Consider the following 19,168-nt stretch of genomic DNA (forward strand, 5'->3'; position numbering starts at 1 on the left):
GGTCCAGATTACCTTAGGGAGCACCTGCTACCAGCATCAGTTTCCCATCGTCCTGTGCGTGCCCACAGGGAGGGCCTCCTTAGGGTTCCGCCAGTTAGAGATTGACGGCGGGTGATTCCCAGGGGGAGGGCGTTCTCTGTGAGTGCGCCCGGCCTTTGGAACGAACTGCCGATGGAGCTTCGGACTGCCCCCGACCTTCGCTCTTTTCGCCGGGACTTAAAAACCTGGTTGTTCGAATTGTCTGGCCTGGACTGAGGGATTTTAAATTTTAAAGTATTTAATTAAATTATATTAAATTATATTAAATTAATTTTAAATTTTAAATTTTATTGTTATTAGGAATTGTTATTAGGAATTGTGGGCCTGTACTAATTTAATTCCATTTTATTCTTTTTTGTACCGTTTTAATTGCCCTGTGAACCGCCCTGAGTCCTTCGGGAATAGGGCGGTATATAAATTCAACTAATAAATAAATAAATAATAAATATATGACAAGCTTGTAAATGTTTTACAGAAACATATGCACTTCCTATAGCCAGTGCTAGTTAATGGGTTGGAAAGAGTTCCAGAAGTTGTGTTCTGAATGCTCTGTTACATTACTGACATCTCTCTTTGGAGCATCCAGTGACTGAGTTCCAGTTGATGCTGTTTTTCCTCCCTTTATTGCAGGTTGTCCTCGATTTAAGGCTGTAATTGAGCCTGATAATTACAGTTGTAATTTGTGATGGTTGCAAAGTGGGTCATTGCATAATTGTTTTGTTATCTCTATGGTTTATTGCATTGTAAACTGCCCAGAATTGCCTCAAATTGCAAGATGGGAAGAACATAAATTTAAATAAATAAATAAATAAATAAATAAATAAATAAATAAATAAATAAATAAATAAATAAGTAAGTAAGTAAGTAAGTAAGTAAGTAAGTACATTGCAGTCCTGTGAACACAAGACATTGTAAATGCCAAGCCCCCCAAATGCATTTGTGAGACCGTGGAGAGGGGATGGCCATCAAAACGTCAGAACCAGGTTGTAGGTTTTGAGGGGTTCATCGTAACTTGACAATTGCTAAATCACTGGTTGAGGACTATCTGTAGTTCCCTCCAACAATCTTCGCAGAGGAGAAGGAATATGTGTTCTGAACTCCCAAGTCTCCATGCAATTCTGTTGCTTTTCCCCATCCCTACTTTGGGCACAGTTAAGCAACCAAAGACTTCTGAACAACAGTTACTAGAATCCTTATTCATTGGCCTTTTTGTTTGGTGCTAATGGGAATTGTAGTCCAAATCATCTACCACTCTGTTGTCTAACCCTTGCTCTCCAGCAAACAAATTTGGTTAAAACATTTCTCATTGTTTTATCATTATTGTTTCCAGGCCAGACCACTCTTTAAATGTTGTAAGGATCATCCATCTGCTTCTTTTTTGAAACTAATCATTTATTTATTTGCATCCAACATAGGAATGTGTACTGTTTTTGAAATGTTATTGTGTTAATAAATCATTACAATTACCCCCTAGGGATTTTTTGAAAAAAAATTGAAAAGCTAAGCCAGAGAGTACATTGCAGTAATTAAAATAAAATTAAAACATGATCAATGTGAGTTGTTCATTTATTTCAACCATATGTTGTAACAAACCCAATGTTTTTTTCTTTCTTCTAGAATGTATGAATTGCACAAAGCTCATAGATATGACTGAAAGGCTGAATATCTTGGAAGCCAAAGTAAGTACATTTTTCAAGAAACCATTTGGGTGGTTGAGAATGCTCCCTACCTTTGGCCTTCATCTACCTGACTTCAATGATCTCAGCTGTCGCAAAATATCTTATCCCACTTTTCTGGAGCATCTCCCAGACTCTAATTTAAAACAGCAATCTCCAATCTTCCGGTTTTGAGGACTGGTGGTGGTGGTGGGGGGAGGCAGAGGGAATGGTTATGCACAAGTGGCAGGTGCGCACACATGCGCACAGCTGCATTTGCGTGAGTGGTGAGCCACACGCCTGCTGCTCACACATATGGAGCTTTGCAAATGCGTGAGTGTGCGCACTCACCCACCACTTCCATAGCCTTGTTTCAAATGGACTGTGGCCCATGGATTGGGGATCCTTCATTTAAAAGACTTCAACCATTCTCCTTTAATTTATGAATAGAAAAATGTTCATAATCATAGAATTGGACAAGATCTCAGAAGATACACACCAGTTCAGTCTGCTGCTTAGTGCAGGATCTGAGAAAACTTTTTAAACAAATGACTATCCAGTGTCTATCTGAAGATGACCATCAAGGGGGAAGAACAGGCCACTTTATCATTGGAGGTGTGAATTGAATGGCATTGATTCTTCAGCACCTCTTGGCCTACAGATCTCAAGTAGGCAGTAGGGTATAGATAGCATTAAGGTTTGATTCTCTGTCTCTTTTTTTAATCTGTCAGGATCCTAATTTGTGGCGATTTTCTTCTGTGGCCATTTTCTTCCAAAATACAGATGCACACAGAACATGTGCTCTTTGATTTGGTAAAATATAGCTAGCTAGGTGCTAGCATTATCTATTCCCATAATTTACTTCCTGTTATAGTTATATCCTGCTTCACTAATAATTGCTCAGGTCAGATTTCTTCTCTTAGGAATGTCCACACATATTTGTAGAATGTTTTAATTTCCAACATTCATGAGTCAATCTCTTATCGTCAAGAAATTTCCTCATAACATCTCATCTGACTCTATTACCATGAAGTTTCAATCCATCAGCAGTGGTCTTGTATGATGCCAGCTTTCTTTCTTTCCTCAAAATCATAACACTACATGTTATCAAGGTTACTATGGGCTGGGCGGAAGGAAGCCAAGATTTATTTGTATCACAAGCTAGGGACCTTTTTCACAGAGGTTAAGGTGAATGTATATTAGTCCTAGATTTTAGCGGAGGCAGGAAGATCACATCTTTAAGGAAACAAAGAGAATTTGAAAAGTCCAGAAGCAACATTTTCTTCACATCTGCCATTAACTAAAATTCACCCAAGTCAAAGAAATGAAAGACAGCCCTTATTTGTTTTTTTCCAGTTTCAAAATTTGCATTAGTTTATCAAAACAGAAAATAACAAAGAAAAAGAAAAATAGTGGTAAAGTTGATAAGAAATTCCTGAAATCACAATCCCAAGTTTGTGGGCATCTTGTTAAGGTATGCCTGGGAGGCATCTGGGTTCATACAGTCCATTTCCATGAACTTGTCCAAAACTAATTTGTTCTCAGAAATCAAGCTTCTTTGTTTTCCCCCCCATCATTATAGTATCCAGATACTGTTGGATTGACTTTCCCCACCCAAAAATGGAAGGATTTTTTTTATCCTATGTTGACTAATGCATCTCTTCCCTTCCCCATGCACGCTCTTGTCCTTAAATTGCTAAGACCCCAAGATTTCCCTATCTACTATATTTCCTTTGCTTCTTCGTGGCACAGTAAGTAGTGTTAATGGTTTGGCTTTCCTTGCTGCACCACATTTCCCAGTAAACCTAGCTGCTAGAACCAGCGGCTAACTGCCTGAGGATGGGTTGATTGAGAATTTTCTTTTGTATGAGATTTCCTTGACCAATTCAGTTGAGCTGATCCCACCACATAACTTAGGTACCATCCCAAGTGAGAAGTCACCAAAAGAGATAAAGCTGTTGCTGCTTTAGGTCAGGAGATCTGGTCTTTTGAAGTTCAACTTCAGGGAAGTAGAACTTAGGAAGAATATGTTATGTGCATAGATTTTTAAGATTTTCATTTTTTTCATTAAACCAGACATATCCAATTCCTGCAACCATTCTTTGTGTGGTTTAGCCTCTAGCCCCTAATCATCTTTGTTATTCTTCTCTTCTTTTTGGTTATTGTGGATCTTCGTTTCCAAGCCCACCAGCACTTGACCAACCATGAAGCCTTGCGTGTACATGGCTGCATGTAGTGTATACACTATATGTTATTTGAAACTATACTTAGGTATTAGATTTCACAATGCATAATCTGTCCAGGACTATCTATATTTGTCAGGTTCTCTGGAGCCCAATTTTTTTATTATTTATCCGCCATAAGCTTTTAGCAAAATCCATGATGGATTATGAATAGTCTGTTAGAAATTTAAGGTTTGGATCACTCTTTGAAAACTTGCAGTTATCTGATCTGATATCATGCATCCCAGTGAAAGGCATAGGCTGTGGTGTCCTGGATATGAGGACATGAGATTACACAAATGCTAGTTACGATTGATTCCATATGTGATTGCCAAACGACCATATGCTTTTTGCATGATCACTCTTTTTTTGTAATATAATTCTCTCCCTTTGCCAGGCTCCAGATTATAACGTTCCCCCCATATCATTAAAAGGCTTGTGCTTATTTATTTCAAGCAAAATAGAGTGTTTTGTTCCACACATTTAATTTAAACACATTTTTCTTAATAACTGTTAACAGCTATGTGAGATGAAACGCAGTCTTGTCCACATCTACTCAGAAATAAGTCCCAGTGAATTAAATCATGCTTTCTTATAGATAAGAATGCAGACTTAATTTAATAAGGGATCTGGAGGCTAAATCACATGATAAATGGTTGAGGGAGCTAGCTATGTCTAGCCAATAGAAAAGAAGGATTAGGAGGGACATGATATCTATCTTCCAGTACTTGAGACCTGTCACAGAGAAGAGGGGATTGACTTATTCTCTAACCTAAGACACTAGAGCAGGGCTTTTCAACGTTTTCACCCATTGTACCACTTTTAGGATATGGTAATATCCGAGTACCACCAGTCACCTAGCAAGGTGTCCAAAACCTGATGACCCCGCCCCCAAAATAGGGAAAAAAGTGATAAAGTACAGGTACTCCTTGACTTACAACAGTTCGCTTAGTGACTGTTGGAAGTTACAATGGCACTGAAAAAAGTGCCCCCCAAGCCACAGCCGAGCAAGACATCTGCCTGCCTGCCCGGCCACGCTCTTTTTTCTAACAGTGAGAACAATTAATCAATGGAATAGCTTGTCTCCAGGAGCTGTGGGTGCTCAATCACTGTAGGTTTTCAATAGACTGGACAAACCAATTGACTGGGATGGTAACATCTCCTGTCTTGAGCAGGGAGTTGGACGAGAAGACCTGTGCGGTCCCTTCCAGCCCTATGATTCTATGCTCTGTGTTCTTGAAACTACCGTGCAAGGTTAGTAAGTTATGTAGAAAACATTGGCAGCTGCCTAAGCTGTAGTAAATTCTAGGACTATATGGTCATTCTCAACGTTCTTACCACTTCCAATTCCTTCACCACTTACTCCTTGTTAATATTAAGTCCAGTATAGATGATTCTCTAGACCCTTCCTCCATTGCAGTTGTCTACAAGATATGTCAAGAAATTATTGGATCTCCCACTTACTGCAGAGTATGATTCCCAGTGATGTCAAGGAAGTTGAAATCCTCCATTTTCACTATAGTGTTTCCTGGATATCTTGATCATCCAGCCTGCAAAAATTTATGTATCTTTTGCTTGTTTGAATTGCCTGTAGTACATGCCCACAACGTCATTTTGTTTTGTTTTTTCAGTCTTAATATTTACCCAAGCACTTTCAACAGTGTCTTCCTCCCTGATGTGTTGTTGTTATTAAATTTATTTGCTGCCAAAGTCCCAGTGACGTATGAATTTCTGTATAGATGTGTCTTTATATCCAATGAGATTCTCCTTTTGTCGGATCTGTTTCTTCTGAACAAATTACATCTTTCCTGCACAGTATTCCAATTATGATATCCATCCCAGCTAGTGTCTGTAATACTTTCAATGTCATATTTACTCTCCTGTACTAAGACTTTAGGTTTGCCTGTTTGCTCCCCATACGGGCATCTGAGCCCTTTAGTAATGCTCTTTTAAAAATTTCTTCGCTATATCTCCTAGTGAAGAGTTCCCCAACATTTACTGCTTTGTGGACTGGCGGGGGGAGTTTGCCTACCTGGCTGGCAGGCGTGCGTGTGTGCACAGCTCCATTTGCATGAATGGCATTAAAATGCTCCTGCCTCTCACTCAAATGGAGCGCATGTGCATATGCTCTCTGCTGCTCACCTCTACTTGCACAACTGAAGATATGCATGTACGTGCACATGCTTGCCGGCCATTTCCACAGCCCAGTTGCAACCCCTCATGGCCCACAGGTTGAGGACCCCTGTCCTGGTGTATGTAAGATACAGTATACTGACTTTAGACTTGTGTTTTAAGTGTGGCTCTAGGAAATAGAATCCCTTGCCCTCCAGATGACTTAAACAATATGTTTTCCAAAGATATTCTTCTTAGTTTTTGCAAGGTGCAGCCCATCTGCCCCAGAAGCTCTTCCTATAGGTACTAAAGACTGTAACCCAGGAATCCAAAGTTTTCTCGAGGACACCATACCTTGAGTCAATGGTTCAAAATCCTATTTCAGAGAAATTCCTATTCTCTGCTGGGACAACATTAATCCAGCTGCTCTAGTACTCTAGGACTGATTCGGAGCTGTTCATGGTCCTGATTTTCATTCAAACACCATGTCCTACTCAAAAAGATTTGGTATGATTGCCTCCATGTCATTTTCATATATACAATTTGTTTTGACCATTATGTTTTCCATCCAGATCCATTTGCTTGAGGCTGCAGAACGACCTTCACCTTCAGACAATGATCTTCCAATGACAAGAACTACAGCCACTTGGTATGATGATGTGGTGCCTGATGCTATTCCCCTAGCTAATCCAGGAACAGCCCTGAGGAAACCAATGGGACCTGTTGGTGAGCAGATTGCCTCATGTTCTCTTCCTGGGCATCTGATTTTTATAAAAATGGGAAATGCCATGTATTTCCTAATAGGCCAATTCTGTCTTTTTTTCCGCACTGAACTTGTGGTTCATTATTTCAATCAAATAACATTATTTCTGGGCTTAGGCCAAGAAATTTAATCATTAGTTATAGCATTATCATTTGCTATACAAGTGTCTTACTTATTTAAGTAAGTAAGTAACGAGCCTTTCTGGAAAAGGTATGTCTAGACATTTTCCAAGAAAAGGGGAAATCCTGTTGGATCTTCATAAAGAGAGAAGTCTTCGCCTATGCCAGGGGTCTCAAACTCGCAACATCACGTGATGTGTTGCAACGTATTGTGACTTTTTGTTCCATTGCCAGCAATGGGGTGGGCACAGTTTCGGCATGACACATCTTGCCCCCAGGACAGCAGTTTGACACCCCTGCCCTATGCAGTCAGCTCTGCAAATAAGATGTTCCCAGTATTCACTAATCCAGAATGTCTAGAGACATGGGTTTCCACAATTACAGCCACTTTTATCAAAATGATGAAAGCAGTTCACACTGCTCCTTTTGGACTTCTGCATAACATCATGAGCATGATATCATTATGATGTCATCATAAAAGATGTGATGCTGCTTTTATCGAAATGACCAGTGCTACTTGACCTCTTTTACTAGTTTTCCTTGGTTGAAATAGTAATGGATAGGTTGCAAGTATATGGCCATCACTTCCCTACTACTCTCTCTCTCTCTCTCTCTCTCTCTCTCTCTCTCTCTCACACACACACACACACACACACACACACACACACACACACACAAATGAATATGCTTAGGAAATGAGTGATCAAAGACTGAGGAAGTCTTTCTTTCAAGCTTTCCTTCCACCAGTAATAATGATGTTAGGATGTTAGTGGTAATTTCTTATGATATATGTAATAGCACTTGCTCTCTCTTCCCATCCTCTGGTAGAAGAAGATTGCCTGAGTGACAGGGAAAGGCTGGAAAAGGGAAGAGAAGGTGTAAAAATAATTGAGTGAAAAATGGTCTTGGGGAGAAATGTTCCAGGGAAGGCAGTGCAGAAAGAAAAGAGTAGAAAAACAGGAGTTCTCTGGGGAAAAGGATTCAAGGATGATTAAGGTGGCTACATGTGGAAACAGGGCAAGAGAAATGGGATTTCAGGATGGAGGTAACTGTGAGGGTGGGGGGAGAGAGGTTACAGGGGGAAAATGAACAAGGAAGGAAAGTTTAATTTCCCCACTGCAAATTATATTACTTGTTCAAAGTATTGTAATTATTTGATCTGCAAATATTATTTTTAAGTGCAACCTTTTTTTAATTTAGCAAAGGATTAATTAATGGCATACGGGCATTCCTTTAGTTTTGTAATGCCTGAGATCACTGACTATTATTGTATATAACAAATATCCATTATATCCGTGGAGAAACAGACTGTGTGGGATTTATTGGCCTCACTTATTCTTCACAGAATAAATTTAGTTTGGAACAGGCATCAGCTAATTCATGTCTTAACTTCTTAACAACAATCAGATCATCTACACTTTTTCAATGCATTTGAAAGACACTGGGTTGAGAAATAGCTACATATAGTTGCTCAATGTACTTAACTAGTAATGGAATTTACTCATTTTATGAACCATAAACTGGCTGGGTTCATACAATGTGCTTAGCTCTCCATCCACTAAACCAGGGGTAGGCAACCTTGGCTCTTTTATGACTCGTGGACTTCAACTCCCAGAATTCCTGAGCCAGCATGTCTGGCTCAGGAATTCTGGGAGTTGAAGTCCACGAGTTATAAAAGAGCCATGGTTGCTTACCCCTGCACTAAACCAAACTCTTAAATAAAAATCACCTTAGTTATTTGCAATGGTTGCCTTAGTTGCTATGTAAATGGAGCCACTAAGGTTTTGAGTAACTTGGTTAAGCATGTTTTGTATACATAGCTACTAGCAAGGTCTGATTTACTTTTTGTTCTGGGAATCACAGAATTTGAAGTGGCTTTAAGCCTCATGTAATCCAGTCCTATCCAGTTCAGGAATCTATTTACTATAGTACCTCGACGGAGTCATTCAGGTTCAGTTTAAGCACTTCCAGCGAAGGAAGAAAAATTCCAAATGGTTGGTCTATTTTTGAATATCCCATATCTTTAGGAATGTTTTCTCAATATGCAACCAACATGTACTTTTTTGTAATTTAAACCTATTATGTCCTGTCTTCCAGAAGGACTCTTAAAAAGTCTGTCTCATCTTCTACCTGTCAGCTTCTACCTGTCAATTTAAACTAAACATCCCTGTCCCTGGCAATCTAAAAATTATAGGGTTATCAATGCATGTAACATAGATGTCAATGCTGCTAACATCAAATGTTATTGCTTGACAAGAGATGAAGAAGGAGCCATTTCATATGTTAAACTTGTGTATTGCTTTAAGAGATTTAGTTTAAGGTTGGGAGGGGGGATGAGTAGGATTGCACTTTCAAGGCCATCTCTAACTAAAGAAGATAAGGCCTTGGCAGTTTTAACAGAAGGGAAACTGATTCTTTAAATTAATTGGAGAATATGATTAATGACAAAATTAGAAAGGTGGAGAATTGTGTTTTAATATATTGTGCAAGGGGAGGAGGTTTCAGATTCCAGCTTCCTTCGAGCAAGGATTTGCTGGTGTATTAGGCTAATAAAGGACTTTTAAGGTAAGCAATGCCTCAGAGTCACTTGAAAAGCCCATACGTCAGAAACTTGACAATAGATATGTTTGTGGACAAGAATATCAACCTTGCTGTCAAGCAAAATCAAGCTTTTAATAGCGAGTGCCACACAAAGTGCACTAACCAAACAGGTGGTAAGAAAATAGGGGAACTCAGACAGCACACAGGTTATGTAGAAAGTAAACACAGGGTCAGTCATAAAGGACTCAAATGTCTAAACACCAATGCACAGAGTATGAACAGCAAGCAGGGTGAACTAGAAATTCAGGTAAATGAGGGCAGATATGATATTGTTGCCGTTACAGAAACATGGTGGGATGAACCCACAAATGGAACACATAGCTAGAGGGATTTAAATTATTTAAAAGAAACAAACCAAACAAAAGAGGAGATGGAGTTGCTCTCTATATAAGAAATAACTACACAAATAGAGCACAACAATGATAAAAACTGTCTTGAATGCATTTGGGTCAATATAAAAGGGGGAAAAATACATTGCTATAGGTGTATACTATAGGGCACCCAACCAAACAGAGGAAATAGATGACGTTTTTGCTAGTCAGCTAACTAAGGTATTTAGGAAGCACATCACAATAGTAATGGGGGACTTTAATTACCCTGACATCAACTGGGAGACAAACTCTGCACTAAGTGGAAGATCAAACAGATTCCTGGCAAACCTAGCAGACAACTTTGTCTCCCAAAAAGTAGAGAAGGGAACTAGGGAATTAGCCATATTGGATCTAATCCTCACTAACAGAGATGAAATGATAGAAGGTCTTGAAGCCACAGGAACCTTGGGGGGAAGTGATCGTGCAATATTGGAATTCAACATTCTGGAAGCACAAGCAATAGAACACAGTCAAACTAGAGTCTTGGACTTTAAGAGAGCTAATTTCAATAAACTTAGAGAGAGCTTGGGAAGGATTCCATGGATGAGAGTCCTCAAGGGGAAAACAACTCAAGAAGCTTGGGAAATTTTGAAAAGTGAGATAATAAAAGCCCAGTCTAGCACAATACCAACAAAGAAGAAAAATAACAGCTCTCAAAAGAAACCAACATGGCTTCATAAAGAACTCTCTGATAAATTGAAAGATAAAAAGGACAAGTATAAAAAGTGGAAAGAGGGGAACATAACTAAGGCAGAATATGAGCAAATAGCCCATGCCTGCAAAGACGAAGTGAGGAAAGCTAACGCTCAAAATGAACTAAGGCTTGCGACCAAAGTAAAAAATAACAAAAAAAGCTTCTTTCAACATGTAAAAAACAAGAAAAAAGTTAAGGAAATAATTGGTCCATTAGTGGGGGAAAGTGGCAAGAAGGTGACAAGCAACAGGGAGAAAGCAGAAGTATTTAACTCGTTTTTTGCATCTGTCTTTACACAAAGAGAAGAAACAGTCCAACCTATCAAAAACAGTACCATAAAAAACAGATTAGAAACACAAGTTAAGATAGGCAAGAAAATGGTAAGTGAGCACCTGTCCAGCCTGTGGTTGTTGTTAGCTGCGAAGTCGTGTCCGACCCATCGCGACCCCATGGAAAACGTTCCTCCAGGCATTCCTGTCCTCTACCATCTTCTGGAGTCCATTTAAGCTCACGCCTACTGCTTCAGTGACTCCATCCAGCCACCTCATTCTCTGTCGTCTCCTTCTTCTCTTGCCCTCAATCTTTCCCAGCATTAGGCTCTTCTCCAGTGAGTCTTTCCTTCTCATTAGGTGGCCAAAGTATTTGAGTTTTAGCTTCAGGATCTGGCCTTCTAAAGAGCAGTCAGGGTTGATCTCCTTTAGAACTCATCCAGCCTAGATTAGTTCAAATCACCAGGACCAGATGGATTATACCCCAAGGATCTCAAGGAATTGGCAGATGTGATCTCAGAACCACTGAACTATATTTTTCAAAGATCCTGGAGCACTGGGGAACTACCAGAGGACTGGAAAAGAGCCGATGTAGTTCCCATCTTCAAAAAAGGGAAAAAAATAGATCCAGCAAACTACAGACCTATCAGCCTGACCTCAATACCTGGGAAGATTCTGGAAAAGATAATTAAACAATGAACCAGCGAACACCTAGAGGCAAATGAAGTCTTTACTAAAAGCCAAAATGGCTTTGTCGAAAACAGATCATGCCAGACAAATCTTATTGTATTCTGTGACCAAGTGACAAAATTAGTGGACCAAAGGAATGCTGTGGATATAATTTATTTGGACTTCACTAAGGCATTTGATAAAGTAGATCACAACCTACTACTTGATAAGATAGAAAAATGTGGGTTAGACAGCATCACCACCAGATGGTTTTGTAGCTGGCTGACTGGCCGTACTCAGCATGTGGTCCTCAATGGAACTGCATCTACATGGAGGGAAGTGTATAGTGGGGTGCCCCAGGGCTCTGTTCTGGGCCCAGTGCTCTTCAACATCTTCATCAATGATTTGGATGAGGGGATAGTTGGGGAACTCATCAAATTTGCAGACGACACCAAGCTGGCAGGAATAGCTAACACTCCAGAAGATAGGCTTAAGATACAGGAGGATCTGGACGGACTTGAACACTGGGCACTATCTAACAAAATGAAAATCAATGGTGAAAAAAGTAAGGTTCTACGTTTAGGCAAGAAAAAACAAATGTACAGGTATAGTATAGGTGGTACCTTGCTCAATAGTAGTAACTGTGAGAGGGATCTTGGAGTCCTAGTGGACAATCACTTAAATATGAGCCAGCAGTGTGCTGACGCTGCCAAAAAAGCCAACACAGTGCTAGGCTGCATTAACAGAGAGATAGAATCAAGATCAAGTGAAGTACTAATACCACTTTACAATGCCTTGGTAAGGCCACACTTGGAATACTGCATCCAGTTTTGGTCACCACGATGTAAAAAAGATGTTGAGGCTCTAGAAAGAGTACAGAGAAGAGCAGCAAAGATGAAGGCTAAAACATATAAGAAACGGTTGCTGGAATTGGGAATGTCTAGTCTAATGAAGAGAAGGATGAGGGGGGACATGATAGCAGTGTTCCAATATCTCAGGGGCTGCCACAAAGAAGAGAGAGTCAAGCTATTCTCCAAAGCACCCGAAGGCAGGACAAGAAACAACAGATGGAAACTAACCAAAGAGAGAAGCAACCTAGAACTAAGGAGAAATTTCCTGACAGTTAGAGCAACTAACCAGTGGAACAACCTGCCTCCAGAAGCGGTGAATGTTCCAACACTGGAAGTTTGTAAGAAGAGACTGGACAGCCATTTGTCTGAAATGGTATAGGGTTTCCTGCCTGAGCTGGGGGTTGGACTAGATGACCTCCAAGGTCTCTTCCAACTTTATTATTATTATTATTATTATTATTATTATTATTATTATTATTATTATTATTATTATTATTATTATTATTATTATTACCTGAAAATACTTGAAGACAGCCATCATGTCTTCCTCCAGTGTTGTCTTCTCCATGCCAAACATAGCCAACTTTTTCAAGCTTTTCCTCTTTTCTCATATTATCTCTCAGACTCAAATATGTGTTGGACCCATTGTAATTATTTGAGAGTGGTGGGAGAAAGAGGCTTATCTTAGTCTTGATCTGGGTCTTATTAAAAATAGTTGTAGGCAGATCTCATGCTGAATATGTAAAATGTTTATTTTGTGACAGAAATTTCAAGGAGATCCCTGCTGCAGCTGAATTTTTGGCAGTGCTTATCAATTAAGAACACAGCTTCTGAATCAATTAGGAAGGTGTGAATTATTATTCTTGATATGTTATGAGCAGTTTCCTATTAATGAATATCTTATAGTTAGACTGCTTAGTTAGGCGAATCGTATTTAAATTTTGCTTTCTCATTCAATTTTTTTTACTGTAATAAAGATACATATAGACACATAACTATATTTGTAAACATTGCAATAGCACTTGAACCTCTGTACTGCTTCTCAGGGCTTTACAGTCCTATCTAAGCGATTTTACATAATCAGCATATACTACTACTACTACTACTACTACTACTACTACTACTAATAATAATAATAATAATAATAATAATAATAATAATAATAATAATTGGAAGGGACCTTGGAAGTCTTCTAGTCTAACCCTCTGCTCAAGCAGGAACCCTACACCACCTACACCGTGAGGATTGAACCCCTGGCAGTCAGCAGAATTAGTCTGCAGTATTGCATTCTAACCACTGCGACAACATGAAAAATATACATTAACTGACTCCTGTTGTTTGACACTGTTGCTTATCTTTTGAACCAAAGTGTTTATGCTTATATTTTTTAGGGCTTCCAGGGCCAACTGGGAGACCAGGACTGCAAGGCCCAAAGGGAGAAAAGGGGGAGATTGGTGAAAGAGGACCAGCTGGACCACCAGGTAAGTGGAAGAGAGAAACAGCTATACTTATGGGAGGACAATATGGAGCCTGAGTTGGCAGATTTCATGAAGATACTTGAAGTTGGGCTACATGTTACGTGGCAATTCTGCAGCTTCCAGATGAACCATATTCCCATAGTCCTCATCAGCACAGTGATTTAGATTACAGGAAAGGACTGCTAGGACTTGGAGCCCAGCACACTCAAACACAAATCTTCAGTCTTGATGGCTGAATTGAATTTTCTTCTTGGCTATCCTTTCTAATCCCAATGATATTGAAGCAATTTGTTTCCAAAACTTAAAAACAGGTCTCTGTAATTTATTCCATTTAAGAACTGTTATATGATTTGTCATAGGTCCTCATTTTATTAATGAACATCACATGCATCATCAAAGGCAACAATTTCTCATCAGTAGTAGTAGTATGTTTTATTTTTTAGAACATTTTTGTGCTTAAAATCTGCATGGCATTCAATACATGTGATAGTAGTGGGGGGGGGGAAGCCACTAATCATTTTTAACATTACTTTGAATCATATTTCTAATCTATTGGGATGTAAGCAATTCTATTACATGTGAAAGTTTCCCTTGATTTTTAGACTATGATGACTGGCCTGGGAAGGTGGAAGTTGTATCTGGAGAACAATAGGTTGTAGAAAAATGGTGCCATGTAAATAAACTTGCTAACTCATCAGTTGACTTGTCTCCAGATATGTAACAGCATAAGTATGTCTAGAAATTGGATAGAAAACATTTCCCCAAATTTGAGAGGTATCATATGGCATCTTCTTACTTGGTATATTCCAGTTGTTTAGACTTCACAGTCTAAACAACTAGAATGTAGGGAGAAATTCATGAGTATACCTCATATGCAATTTTTGCAATTCCAGTGACCAGGGCTTCTAGGTCTTAGCTCATCCAAGCTCATTCTGAACAGTTCAGAACCAGTGATTACTTTTTTTTTTCAAGGATGGAGTGTTTTCTACTTTGGTAGGCAGTGAAGGGTGAAGGGGCAGTGGGACAGGACAATCTCACTAAGGGGTTTTTGACCATATCAGCTCAAAAGAGGAATAGTGGAATAGCCTTGGTGGAGCAGTGGGCTAATGCCTCCTTAAGTAACACCAGCTGCCTGCAATTAGTGCAGGTTCGCGTCCCACCAGGCTCAAGGTTGACTCAGCCTTCCATCCTTCCGAGGTAGGTAAAATGAGGACCCAGATTGTTGGGGGCAATAAGCTGACTTTGTAATAATGCCGCTTGGGGTGTGTGTGAAAGCCCTAACAAGCAGGCATATACATAGAATGAAGGCTACTGCTAAGCTTGTAAGCCGCCTTGAGTCTTCGGAGAAGGGCGGGATATAAATGGAATTAAAATAAAAAAAATAAAAAAATAAGCAGGGAATAAGCATGAAACAGGATGTTCCTCCATCACCTAGAGAGCTAAGCAGAAGAAGTGTAATGAGCTGTGAGAATAACCTTGAGGAATAAGAGGAAGAGTTGCAACCAAGCCAACTGTCAGATAAGAGAGATTTGAATCCAAAGCAGAAATATAATTTGAGAAAGGGTCTTAGGCTTGATCCTCCCTAATTCTCTTGTAGATAAAGATAGGAAGGGGGAGCTGCTTTCAGACTTGCAAGACTGATGTCATCTCTTCAAGGTAGACCAGACTTGGTAAACAAAGTTATAAATATTAAAAATACTTTTATTATAGGATTATAGTAATAGTAATCTTGCAAATCTGAATGTGCCTTCCCTCTCTCTGCTAATATTTTTGCCAGTTTGAAGTCCATTCCTGCAGCATAAGGGAGGATTTTGCCTCCTTGCATGATAAGAGGGCACATGGCAACCAGATGTAAATGCAAACAAGTTGCCAAGCACCCAAAATGTCGTCATGTGACTGGTGGGGGAGCAGTACAGCTTTTTACAATGGCTAGAAGTGCTCTATGGGCTGAATTTTGAGACGGCAAATGGTCATTAAAGACAAAAGATTGTAAATCAAGAATTACCTGTATAGTTCTTTGCAACCTTCTATGCTGGAGTGAGGATGCTTCCCCATCCAGGCCAGCCATTCAGTCTTTTTGGAGAGGACTAAGAAAAGTTCCTCTTCAAATTGAAGCTCACTTGAGCAGCCCATTCTCCTCAAGTTGGTATACTTTCCTCTACCATTTAGACTTTTTTTTTTACAAACTGGCTTATTCCTTGGTTCTTAGTTGCTTTGTAGCTCAATTGGATGCACTAATCTTCTTTTGCTCTGGTCTCCTCCTCACAGCCAGGACTTTCTCCACCAATGTCTAGAAATTGGCATGCAAAATATTTATGCTTGATAATCCAATGTTGGGAGGAAGTGGTTTGATAGCCTGGGGTTGGGGGGAAATGACTCATGCTTGGCCATGCCTTAGCTGTGACAGAAAGTTGTCCTTTATCAATGTTTCACATATTTCAAGCAAGATTTTTTGCATTAAGGAACAGGCTCCATGACAGATGCCTTAAGGCTCAGCTTAATCCTCAGCAAAACCAATGCACTTCCAGTGCTCTGAGGAATCGTGACTCTTTCTTTGCTCTGAATTCTAGGACAACTTGGACCTCCAGGACCTAGAGGATATCCTGGTGAGACAGGGATTCCTGGACCACCAGGGCCACCGGGACCTCCAGCATCTCCAAATTTCCCATTAACATTTCAACAAGGAGTTCTTTACTCACTGCAGCCCAATGGTGAAAAAGAAAGTAGGTCTACACATGGTTTGAAAAAGAAATGCATACCCAGTAAACTGTATATGCACATAAAGAGCTGTTGAGGAATACTGGTGAAAGTCCTGAACTAGGAGTGGGGAGGACCCAGGTTTAAGCCCCTCCTCAGCCATGGAATCTCCTTGGTACCAGTTCCTCACTGTCAACTCAACCTCCCTCCCAGGGTTGCTGAAACAGAAGGAGGAGGAAGTGTCTTGAGCTCCTGAATAAAAAAGAACAGGAGCTATATAAATAATTACAAAGAAACAAATACATATAACAAACTATTGCAAAAAACAAATTGTTGAACGAGGGATGGCCACATAGGTAGTTGTTGATGGGCATATGTTGAAGTTCTTGTTATTATTGACCATTCTGACATTTCCCTACCATCTTGTTTTATGCCATCCCTCTTACTTCCAACAATCCTCTCTTCTCTGAGTTTCTGCAAGCACAACAAGAGTGAAGAGATGGAAGAGTATCCTTCTTTTGATTTCCCCCCCCCTCTTCCTCTATGTGTGACCTGAACCTAGAGAAAGGGCAAGCACGTGAGCTCTGTGCAGAGAGTAAGCAAGAGGACCTTGATGGAGATACGTAAGATGTTGTTCTGTACCAGCCTGCTACCGGCCCTGCAGAAAAGGCAGGGACAACCCCTTTTACAAGAAGGCAAGAGGCTGGAATTACGCCTGCCAAATTTATTGCTACAAAAACAAATAGACCAAGACACGAACCAAGAAACAGGAGCTTTTCAAGCGGTTGCCTTCAGCAAATCAGCCCTCCCACGCATTCCCCCTTAAATACAGTTCAGGGTGTGGCTTCTCTCTGCCTCCTTCCGAGGAGCCCCATTGCCTTCCTCTGTTTACTCCTGATTGACTGCCTCCTGCGTCGGGCGTCCTTGAACAGGGCCAGCTGTGGGTCATCTTCATCCACGCTGTCAGGCTCACACAGCTGGGTCTGCGTCGTAACCAGATGGGAGGGGCCTGGCTGAGGGCTCTGCGGAGCCTCAAGGCTATCCTCAGCAAGCTCTCCAACACCCCCCTCCTCCTCCTCTGAGTCGTCCGACCCAACTGCCGAACCCACAGGCTGACCCTGAATCACAACAGATGTGTAGCCAGGCTCAAGGTCATCCTTCTTACTCTCTACATCAGTGTTTTTCAACCTTGGCAACTTTAAGATGTGTGGACAGCTGGGGAATTCTGGGAGTTGAAGTCCACACATCTTAAAAGTTGCCAAGGTTGAAAAATATTGCTCTGCATCATGGTACCTTGAATAAACTCTCTTCCAAGCCTTCTCTTTCCAAAAAGAAATGCCATCCCAGTGGTTTCTGAAGTGAAAAAGAAGTGTTGGATAGAGGAGCTAAAATGATCAAGTGATTGGATAAAAGTGATCCCCGTTGGAAAAACAATAAATGTTCAGGACTGTTTAGAAGGGCAAGGAAAGAAAACCATGGGGGAGGGGACAGTGGCCATCCTAAAAATGTTGGGCTAGAATGCCTGTCATGCTGCCCACTGACTGAAAGAAACGTGGGTATGCTTGGATGTTAAAATGGAGATTTTTTTTAGGAGCTTCAGTCTATTTATTCTTAACTATAAATTTGCATTTTATTTTTATCGTTGTTTGCTGTTCAGAGTTCTTTTGGCAGATGGGAAGCTATATACATTTGATTAATACATTAATTAATAAACAATCTGGGTTTCAAGGCTGTCTTGAGGGCAACATGTTCCCAACCCTTGTGACCGAAGGGTGGTAAAAAAAAATATGACGGCGAGAGAAAGAGAGAGAGCAGCCGAGATGGAGACTATGTAATATACTGACTTCAATATCGGTCATTCGGGACAAATACAAAAAAAATATGATTGTAGTTGTAAGATATGCCTTAAAGGTGACTGGAGAGACCGCATGGGTGGGAGGAGGACATGTGATGATTCCCCTTTTTCCTCTCATTTGCCCCTTCCATCAACCGGAAGACCACTTTTATCCTCTAGATCAGCACGGAGCTGGCCTCTGAGAGCTCTCTCTGAAGCACACTTTGTGAGTCTTCCAGAATGGCTGCCTGTGCAGGTGCATATGATAGCCACCTCCCAAGGCGTCTCCAGAAGGATCATCTCAGAGCAACATGGCTCGGGCAGTTGTCTCGGGTGGCAAGTTATTCTAGAAAGCCACAAACATTACCTTAAGTGCAATAAAGCCTTTGCTGCGGATTAGGAAGATAGAACTTGCCCATACTCACTGTCTGTCCATGTCTACCACTTGAGATTAGAGAGTAAGGAAGATGACCTTGCTTGAGATATGCAAGTTCTGTTGCCTAGGCAAAAGGGGCGTAATTCACTGAACCATAAGGAGGAGGAGAAGGTCCAGCACAATCAGACCTGCATGATTTGTTTACTGTAGCCAATCTCAACAAAGGTAGGCTTAACCTTCCTGTGATTTCTTGGCCTGATCTGTCTAATGAGGCTGAAGTTGCTCTGGTTTGCCTAATATTTGGGCCAGTCCTGAATATATCCATGAAACTTTGCATAAGCAATTCTGAAAAGGGATTAGGCAAATTGTTTTCTATATACTCGTTTATTTATTCACATTTATTTAACCTATTTTATTT

At 40.4% G+C, this 19,168-nt stretch overlaps 1 protein-coding gene across 1 annotated transcript in view; it reads left to right on the forward strand.

Annotated features, from left to right (window-relative positions):
• COL26A1 (collagen type XXVI alpha 1 chain) overlaps positions 1-19,168 on the forward strand; it is a gene marked incomplete at both ends in the record, with an annotated part of 201,376 nt that overhangs the window by 156,393 nt on the left and 25,815 nt on the right. Inside the window, 4 exons of the mRNA XM_081312808.1 lie at positions 1,657-1,718; positions 6,601-6,754; positions 13,757-13,846; positions 16,414-16,566. Coding sequence (XP_081168934.1) covers positions 1,657-1,718; positions 6,601-6,754; positions 13,757-13,846; positions 16,414-16,566 — 459 coding nt within the window. The remainder of the gene's footprint in view (positions 1-1,656; positions 1,719-6,600; positions 6,755-13,756; positions 13,847-16,413; positions 16,567-19,168) is intronic.

This window comes from Vipera berus (genome assembly GCF_964194415.1).
Source record: "Vipera berus genome assembly, chromosome: 1".
Classification (NCBI taxonomy): domain Eukaryota; kingdom Metazoa; phylum Chordata; class Lepidosauria; order Squamata; family Viperidae; genus Vipera; species Vipera berus.